This window comes from Ciona robusta, chromosome 4 (assembly GCF_009617815.1).
Source record: "Ciona robusta chromosome 4, ASM961781v2".
Classification (NCBI taxonomy): Eukaryota; Metazoa; Chordata; class Ascidiacea; order Phlebobranchia; family Cionidae; genus Ciona; species Ciona robusta.
Window position 1 is genome coordinate 6,914,011 of NC_143238.1, and position 9,868 is coordinate 6,923,878.

Genomic DNA, 9,868 nt, shown 5'->3' on the forward strand with positions numbered 1-9,868 from the left:
TGCCGTATTATTAATTTTCAAGCTGTTGTTGTTTTTGATTATAGAGATTTGTAACAGAAAAACATAATTAATGATCAAGATTAGGAAAATATCCGACTGCCTAAAGACAAGCTAGTCACCTGTACTGTTTTGAACATGTGTAATGAACAATCGCTAATACAATATTGGTTGTAATGACTGCGCTCTGTTTTAACATGAAACAACTTCAAAATTACTGGTTTTCTTTGTCAGTTATCTTGCTTGTATCTGTTTTAGTATGTCTAAGACGTTGTATAAAAACAGAAGAGCTCATTTCTCAAAATATTTTTCGAAAATATCAAATAAAATCCGTTCTGAAGCAACGAGACATTGTTCAAAACCCTGATCAAGTTTTAGACAAATCTGGGAAATATTTTGTCCTTTCAAACACGTCATACCCAAAGTCACGTCATCCCAATGACGTCACACTGGTGACGCATTCAACCGTAGATAATTTGCTTCAATTTTCCGACTTACTTGAGACATGGAAGGGACCATTGTCTTACACATTGTTTGTTTGTAATAAAGGCGACTATGACGTCATTTCAAAGATTTTATTGACGTGTTTTGACATCCAAAATGTATCGTTACATTTTGTTTACCCTGTTCGCGATGATTGTAACCACTCTTCTTTATTAAACACTTTAAAAGCATCCCATAATGGTGTGGGGACTTTGCCAGTTCAAACGTGCAGGAAATTAAAGAATTTGCTGCGAAAGCATAAAAATGAAAACTATAACTCGCAAGTTTCGTACCCTAGCAACTTATTGCGCAACATTGGAAGTCAAAATGGTTTTGTTTTGCATCTGGACGTGGATTTAATACCGAGCAAAAATCTACACCAACAACTAAAAAAATTTTTGGCAAAATACAAGAAAAATTTAGTCGAAAATTCAGCCTTTGTTCTCCCTGTGTTTGAGATGAAAACAGAATATTTTGAAAAACATCGAAATAATTTTCCACTGGACAAAAACTCGCTTGCACAGTTGTCTCAATCTAGTGTTGCACGTCCATTTTACAGCACTGTGTGCCCTAGGTGCCAAGCCATTACGAACTACAGCAAGTGGTTTCAATTTGGCAACACTGGAGAAATAGAACCAGTTTATGAAGTCATTTGGCAACACTCTTATGAACCTTTTTTTGTTGCACAAAACCCACCAGGTTTTGACGAAGGATTTAAACAATATGGGTACAACAGGGTGAGCCAGTTATGTGAAATGCATGTAGCAGGGTGGGACTTTCAAATACTTAACCCTGGCTTTCTTATTCATGTGGGGACTAAAGAGAAATTCCATGCCACTAAAACAGATGAGATGAGAGACAATTATCAAAAGTATCAAAACTTTCAAGAAAATTTAGAGAAAAAATACCCGAATTCTGAACGAGACTGCAAACCTCCCCCTGTCTATGTATTGAATTAAATACGACATCACAAACTTTGAAAATATCAAGTTTTGTATAAACAATCATTTGAAATATATCGGTGTCGTTTATCAAAGTAATTCACTGAATTGTGTTTAAACAGCAAAAGTGTTGTTGATCCCACTGTGTATTTGGTTGGTGCTATTTCATATTTTTAGTATTTTGCGAAAAATCTTCATTTGCATTTTTGATAAATGTTACAACGTTTGTAAAATAAAATCTTGTGCGCAAAATGTGTGTACGATAAAAATCACTTGAATATAAAATCCGTTCGAAACAGACAGGACTGGATTTCAACCAAAACAAGGTTTTAAAAGCTCAATAAATATTACAAGTTTCAAGGAATGGTTCGGTATTTGCAAAATATTTTTGCAATAAACTAATTTACTTTGGAATTAACTTATAGTTACAGAAGCTCTGGTCTTACAAATTCAGCCCTGCCGTTTCAGTTTGTTAATGCCATTTTAAGCATTTATGACAGTTAACAAAAATATTCAAAAATAAGACTTAAAAAATTTTGAAAAAAAATGATGCTAAAATGAAGAATAACAAAATAAACTGCAGTGAAATATTTGCGAAATCAGAACTGCACAGTTATAATCAAGTTATGAAAGGTAACGTATTAATTTCAAGTTAAAACATATCGGTCGATTATCTGACATTATAAATGCTTTCAATTGAAATCACTTGAGTAGCAATGGTTAATTAGTGATACAGTATTAGGAACATATAACAAATATAAGATTGCTTTTACGGCAAGTAATAAACTAAGCAAGCATAGGCTACATATGTTTATTGGACCAGGAGTTCCTAAACTTTCCGGTACACCCAAATTTACTATGTCAACAAAACTAGAGCCCAATTTTAAAATAAAAAAATTACTTTAATATAAAAATAGCCAAACCGATTACCGAATGTTTAAAGCACTTGTAAGCTAATTAAGTGGGTGGGCCTTATAGTTTAAGAACCACTGGTCTAAAGTCATGGTTATTATCTTGTTATTAAAACCCATCCTATTATGAGGTGTAAACCACAAGACATGGACTTGAACCTGGGACATTACAGCTTTACAATACAGCCAGTGTTTCTCAACCATAAAGCAGCCACACCATTAAGCCTATTCAAGGCTCTTTGTGGGTTAGAATGTAATACCCATGTCTTTGTTTTGAGTTTTACGTCTAAACCTGTCAATCGATAATGATTTCACATCAAGCAAAAAGGCTTTGTGTTTCTATTATCGACTAACGGAGTATGTGCAATTAATGCTGGTGTAGTAATTTATCTGTTGTGTAGCTAAGTTGGGAAACACTGGCTACAGCTTGTTAGTAGTACATGCTTTACAGCTAAAGTGCAATTCAATACAAGTACCAGGGCAGGGGTTTGAACCTGGTGCCACAAGGTCTATCATTACATATCAGGTAAATACACTTGATGTTAAAGTTAATATGCAATAACATTCTATAAAGTTTAAGTCTGACCACAGTTCTATATTAATGTACCTGAACCGGGGTTTGAACCTGGTGCTCTATGTGGGAAGGGGGTTGCCTATACTGTTTGTTATAAAAAAAATCACAATAGTTTTGGTAATTCACAGTCAAATAATTGCCTTTTATCCAAAACTATGTGTTAAATTTAAAGGCTGTTTAATATGTAATTTGTGTTTAAAGGGAAATAAAAGGTGCATATGCTATAGTTAACCTATATGTTGCATTAGTTAAGCTGCTTGGAATAAAATGTTTAAAACATGTGTATGGTGTTGTATGGTAAAGTCCATGCTGTAGCACCCTGGGTGGTTGGGTAATGGGCCAACTGTGGTCTAAATCCCAGATACCCTAACGTGCCATGACCTCAACCATGTATAAAGTCATGATAAATCAATAAGTAGGTGATTGCACAGTGAAGTTATTAGTTGCTGAACACAAACGTTTGCACAGATGGCTGGTCGCATATTTTTAAAACTGCTTCAAATGTTTTCCCGGTTTGGTTGATTGAAAGACACAAACCAACGGCCACATTATAAAGTTTCCCTTCCACTTTACCACCAACCTGTATAAACATTGATGTCCTTGATTCAAAACATTGAAACCACTCAAACATTTGTAACTTTACCGTTATGCCAAACTACGGCACACAAAACAAATAAAAAAATACTAAAAATTAAAAAGGAAACCTACCTAATGTTCTTTACATATAGTTAGATGTTAAATAAAGTCAGAAAAAAATGTGTTTTTTTAACTTTCTAAAAAAGGAAAAAAATTGCCACAAAACAACTCCACTCCCCCACCTTGTGGCCTATGAAGGTCCATCTTTGTAAGCCTCGTCCTCCGTCACATTTCATCACACGAGGCAGTACAGAGCCATCTAGGCACATTCGCTTACCAAACTTTATTTCACCTGTTATGATTGAACAATGATTATTGTTGTGTCATTACAGCATACTATTGAAGGGTTTGAGGTGGTGGTTAAAAGTAACCTGAAAATGTGAGGTTTAAGGCTCATGACTGCTACCATTGTGGGCGTATGTGTCCTTGGGCAAGACATGTAACGGCAATCGGTCCAACCAAGTGGTCACTGATGGGTTGTCTAAATTATCTACCATACAGAAACATAATCACAAACAAAGTTACATACGTGGTAACTTGTAAGCGGGCACGAGGTGTATGAAACAGAACACTTGTGATATAATGACTGTCATCGCCCGAAATCAAACAAGTTACAAATAGAACACCCGTGTTATAATGACTGTTGTCGCCTGAGATCAAACAAGTTACACTCAGATTCTATCATTATGACATCAGCATTACAAAGCAATGAGAAACCTTTATCGTTAAAACTCCATATTAGGTTTTGTTCATCTTTCTTGCACTCTACTGCCACCAGTGGTGAGCCTTTCTTCTCATCCCCCCTTAAACAAATATTAAGGTCCGACACCCGAAGTTGTCCATGGGCAATGGTGGCCACCTCATGCACAGGGTAAGCATATTTGATGGTTGAAGGTCGAGTACCAGGAATACCAAGCTCGGGGTAAACCTCAGATAGATACCTGTTTATATGTGTAGTGTAAGGGGTGATGTTTAGAACTGAATCATCAAATCTGTTTTTAATACCGGTATTAGTTTTATAAATGTAAGTGCCATGTCGTTTTGAGGTGTAACTTTGGAGGAGCATGAAGTAAATATAGGATATAGTTGAGCAACACAGTTTACACATAAAACAGCGTTTACTTTGCTTTTAGATGTCTAGACAAAGTATATAATTCAAGCATAATTTTTAAGGTAAAAATAAAACATATTTCTCACAAGCTTACCATTTGAAACTTTTACAATTCAACTTCTCTCTTAACTTCATTCTTTCAGATAAATTATCGGGCGACAATTGCTTCGCGTACGCTCGTACAGAGTAGAAATGTTTGATGAAACCGTCGAGCCAAACCTTTGCTAACCGAACCTGTGGTTGAAAAATGTGGTTATTTATATTGTAACTGGAAGTTTTATTCGTTATCAGCAAATACGACAATAATTCTAACCATAAGATCACTAATGGGTTGTCCAGATTGTTCGACATACATGAAAACAATCACCCACAATGTCACATACATGGTAACTTGTAAGCAGACAAGAGGTGTATTAGGTTATACCGATTGTCGTTTCCGGCCATTTTTTCCTGCATTAATAATCAATATCATCTACACACAAGTACAGACATCTCTTTATTAAGGATGCAGTTGGGACTTGATGCCTTATTACAGACACAATAAGATCAGAGTTGAACCTCCTACATAAACCCATATATTACAAGCACTCACGGAGTTAGTAAGCGCAGCATTATTCCCCCCACCATACGGTCTTCTTCTCCTAAACACATGACCAACCCTTGAGCAAGGAGCGATCATCATCTCTCCTCCGCACATCCATGTTCGGAACGATAACTCGAGATTCTCGGCTCCCCATTCCTCCATTCCTTCATCATATCCCCCTGGTGGGTGATGGTTTAGTTTAAAGTCTGCGCCATGGCACTTAATGTTAGGGTACTGGGTTCAATGCTCGGTACTGCCACCATTAAAGGCATATCTGTCTTTGACATTTACTCAACATTGTTCCAAGACCAAGTTACCAGGTTCAATGCTCGATATTGATGTGATCATAACCACTTTCGGCAGGGCATTTTTAGGTTGGTTTTAATGCGTTTTTCTCTACGACTGAAAATTTGGACAACCAAATCACTGGGTTTGAGCAATTGTTGTTAAGTGTCTTGCCCAAAGACACCACTGCAGTGGTAGCAGCAACGAGCTTTGAACCCGCCATCTTTAGGTCAAGTTCTATGCGGCAAAACTTACCCAGCGAGAAGAAGAAATCTCTGTTTACGGCGAACAATCCTCCCGATATTGTAGGGGTGGGGTAAGCTATGGTGGGATCCTGGGATGAAAATCTTTATTATAAAACGGTGTTTTAAAATACGTGCAAACACGGTTGCTGGCTGGGTGCTTCTTTTTTATCAACTGGAAGGGGTTATGGGGTTATAGGGATATGGGGGCCACGAGCTTCATTGGTAGAAAACAGTTTTCTTGGTAAGTAACACCTGTCATGTTCGCATGTGGTTGTTCGCGTGTATTTTAGAGACACCCTTAGTAAAGTAAATGAAACAAACATCTGTTAAATTTAGCAGCCACACTAATAATTTGACATTTTCCTTGAGTATATTTTACTCGTAGCCTTTTTTAACAAATGTCGTTTTGGGGCAATTCCCTTCACTTCACTATTTTACCTAATTTTTGCTATTGCATTTGACAAAATAAATAAAATATATACATATGTTTTATAGTGACAACTAATGCGACGTTTTAAACAAGTCAAAATATAAAGAACCCCCACCTTCCATGGCTTTGGTAACGCCTCCCACGCAAAATGCAACCCCCAGTTAAATCCGCCCCTCATTAATTGTGAGGCTTCATATTCGAACGTATCGGGGTTGATGGTGTCAACTATCGGGCTCACGACCGATGTCCTGGAATGTAAAATATTTGTCCAAATATATAATGTGTTTGGGTGGTCATACACCTTATGCTCTTTGTTTGAGGTAATGGGCAACTCTGGGTTAAATCCAAGGTCCTTTTACATGCCTCACTGTACGACTTCACTTGTATGGAATATTCAATGGATTACTATTAAGTATATAGGTGGTCATTACAATCCTCATAATGATATGGTATGTGTTATAACCTCGAGCTATAACATGTATTTTATACACCAGACACATAAGGTCTTCGGGTTGTTTACACCTTCCGCTCGCTGTTAAGTTATAACATGGGTGTCTTGTATACACCTCATGCTCACCGTCAAGCCACAAACCTGTTACTTCGATCGATTTCATTCAACAAAGGTTCAATCCAACCATTGTTGACCTCACAATGAGAATCAAGGAATATTAGAACATCACCTGTACATAGAAATCATATATTGTGACATGGAGATCATAAATCATGTTTGAATAATGTAGTGTTGTTTAATGTATGATGAGTGTAACATGTTACAGGTATTCTGATTCATACACCTCGTGCCCACTCACTAGTTACCACACAAAAGCTATTTTAAACCTAAAGCTTATGTGCAAAATATATGATGCCACATGTCACATCCTTTTCAGAGACTGGGGGCCATACCATCCAGGCAATACAAGCTTAACTCATATACATTCATGCTATAATATAAAAAAATAATACAATAACTTCTTTTCACTAAAAGCTTTTTGAGGGAAAGAATGAAACGTTGGAAAAAAATATGATGTCGCCCTAAGCAGTAATAACACATATGCATTTATGCTAAAATGTGAAACATACGTTTACAATAACCACCTGTAGCATATCGTGCCCCGAACATACGAGCTCGTATTAAACCAAGTTGACTCTTCGAACGTAACCCGTGTAGTTTTGACTCAAGGTAAAACTTGGCGACCGATCTTTCAACTTCTGTTAGTGTTTCTGATGGAAGAAGACTTGTGTTATGGAATATTATGAACAATTGAATCTATCTTAAAAAGTTCCATCTAACTAAGTAAGCCTACTGAATTGAAATAGCCCAATATATCTTAGTAGATGATTAAAAACAAGATTTTGGTCGTAAATTTAAAAAACACAAGTTCAAAGTGTTTTTCCCTACAATGCTTTGTCAGCAACTGGTGTGCGATGCGTATTTTGAACCAAATTTGGCCTAATTCACCGCCTATCCTTAAGTTATATCCTTAAGTACAACAACATTACATTTAATACCTTTATCGGTTGATCCATCGTCAACTACAATGATTTCCTTCAACAATGAAGGCGAAGTTCGCTTAAATATTGAGCTGATGGTTCGCATTAACACTGACAATGCTTCCCCATAATAACATATGATGATTGACACTTGGTGTTGCGTCATGTCTTCATTGATACCGATGCATCTGAACAGCATGAAGGTATTATGATGCTATTAATAACAAGTGGCAAATAGTGCAAAAAATTGGCATAAAAAAACATTTAAAATCTAGGCTGTTAAGTGGCATGAAGCAAGACTTTGATAAGTTATATATATCTTAATACTTTAGTTTTAAGAAAATATATTTATTTCTGTTAATTAAATGACCTACAAAATCATTTCTTGAGAATTATGTCATGCCTTGTAAAAAAAGCAGCAGAAAAAAGACTAAATTGATTTGAAACATATTATTAGTGTTATATTAAACTTGACTTTAATATTATAGATCTCATACTCTGGTTGTCTTGTGTCCGGTATCGTTCGAGGCTGGATTCCAATTCTATCACTGACAAGTTGATTGAATGCATGGGATTTATATCCTTGCATGTACGCCTCTTGTTCTTCTTCTGTGTGGATCATACCTGGATGAAAGTTGTGTATTTCAATGCAATGGTAGGCACCTAATATTGTTATGCAGTTTATGCATACAAGCCCTTGAATCTATCACAATACCCCAGGTGAATAATCTGGGTACAAATAGTAACACAGCACCAATTAAAGATAAGAAACTGGCGCATTTTGTTTTCTATCCGATATCTTTAGCAACTCAATGTGGGCATGATAGTAGTGGCAATGGCAACCATTGATAAGTCACTTTTATAGTTAACAACAAAAACCAGTTATAAAGAACTCACACAAACCAAGCCACCCATATACTTACTCATATTCTCAATGAAGTTATTTCCCATTTGCTTCTGTGCCTCCATTAACACACTTTTCACTTGTACCTTGAGTGAGTTTTGAACCCGTATCTTCTGCAACCTGCGGTCATCTTGAACAGAAACAGCGACGTAATAAAAGACAAATGATGTTATCAACAGAACGAGCAGAATGACTGTACCAATGTTTCGTCTCATTATACTTAACCTTATTTTGAAACTATCAACTGGACATGACATAATTTTATTTATCTCTTCGAAAACGAGGATCATATTATTTAGGAACGAAGAGAAAGGAATCAACAACAAAACAATAGGTTTTAAAACTCGCTATGGGTGGGAAAGGGTGTCGGTTAAAAAGCGTGGCAGTTTTTCATTGACCTCTTACTTTTAAGAACTATAAAATAAGTCTATGCACATATATACTACACTTAGAGTAAATTATTACATTATATTATAGTGTATTTATTTACAAATAACTTTAAAATAATCAACAAAAAATAACATTTTTTACAAATTGCCAAATTCAAAGGGGGACTCCCCGATGTTATAGGTGACTGATTAAATAGAAACTATAAACTTAGATGTCAAATTAATTTTTATTTAAGCGGGGTTTACACCACTGACACTAAAAGCGTGCTGACGAGCTGGCCATTTTATTCTACTGTGACCGTATGTGCATTCGTACAAGACACCTAATGGTAATTTCTTTAACCCAGTTAACCTCATTAGGTTGGCTTAATATGTAACCATACGGAAAAATATTCATCCACAAAGTTACGTGGTAACTCGAAAGTGGACAGAACTTGTATGAAACACAGGTGTTACAACGACTTCTTTGCCCCGTTCCTAAATAAGCAACATTAACCCATTAATTTAACATACTTTCATGGCTGTGTAGGGAATAAATTGTAGACCTGGTTGAAGATTTGCAGAAAAAACACGCAAGAATATGTTAGTAATTTGCGTGGGCGGGCAATACACTGACCTGGTTTCCCGCGGGAACCCATTAAGCTACAAAACTATGTTACGGGCTTCGTTACCCGAGGGCGGGCCACAGTATAAACCACACCAGATTAAACTTGTAGAATTTCGGATAAGATAAATCTCGGTAAACCAAAATTACATTTTCAAGGTGGGGCACAGGATTTGGACAGAAGCCTGGAACTCGCGTACAGGTTACAAACTGTATGTAGTGCTGTGGGGTAAGATGGGATACAGTCACCACGTAATCCCATATTTCCTGATCGTGTTTTCAAT

General features: G+C 36.4%; 2 protein-coding genes across 2 annotated transcripts; one reads left to right on the plus strand and one right to left on the minus strand.

The window, feature by feature from the left end:
• Positions 1 to 5: 5 nt before the first annotated feature.
• LOC149737196 (beta-1,4-glucuronyltransferase 1-like) lies at positions 6 to 1,673 on the plus strand. The gene has a single exon (XM_089877645.1). The coding sequence runs from the start codon at positions 174 to 176 to the stop codon at positions 1,437 to 1,439; it is 1,266 nt and encodes a 421-aa protein (XP_089733771.1). The 5' UTR covers positions 6 to 173; the 3' UTR covers positions 1,440 to 1,673.
• Positions 1,456 to 9,078, minus strand: LOC149737197 (polypeptide N-acetylgalactosaminyltransferase 11-like). The gene is made up of 12 exons (XM_089877644.1): positions 8,611 to 9,078; positions 8,185 to 8,311; positions 7,706 to 7,875; positions 7,292 to 7,417; positions 6,789 to 6,876; positions 6,312 to 6,444; positions 5,777 to 5,855; positions 5,246 to 5,415; positions 4,748 to 4,887; positions 4,260 to 4,483; positions 3,725 to 3,834; positions 1,456 to 3,486 (listed from the first exon to the last, which is right to left on the minus strand). Exons 1-12 carry the CDS (start codon positions 8,879 to 8,881, stop codon positions 3,346 to 3,348), a joined length of 1,779 nt encoding a protein of 592 aa, XP_089733770.1. The 5' UTR covers positions 8,882 to 9,078; the 3' UTR covers positions 1,456 to 3,345.
• Positions 9,079 to 9,868: the final 790 nt, after the last annotated feature.

Coding starts and splice junctions, on each gene's coding strand:
- LOC149737197 (XM_089877644.1), bottom strand. CDS start 8,881: ATGATCCTCGTTTTCGAAGAGATAAATAAAATTATGTCATGTCCAGTT. Junction 7,418..7,705: donor CGATGGATCAACCGATAAAG/GTATTAAATGTA, acceptor TTCTTCCATCAG/AAACACTAACAGAAGTTGAA. Junction 4,888..5,245: donor ATGCTGCGCTTACTAACTCC/GTGAGTGCTTGT, acceptor TTTCAACCACAG/GTTCGGTTAGCAAAGGTTTG.
- LOC149737196 (XM_089877645.1), top strand. CDS start 174: ATGACTGCGCTCTGTTTTAACATGAAACAACTTCAAAATTACTGGTTT.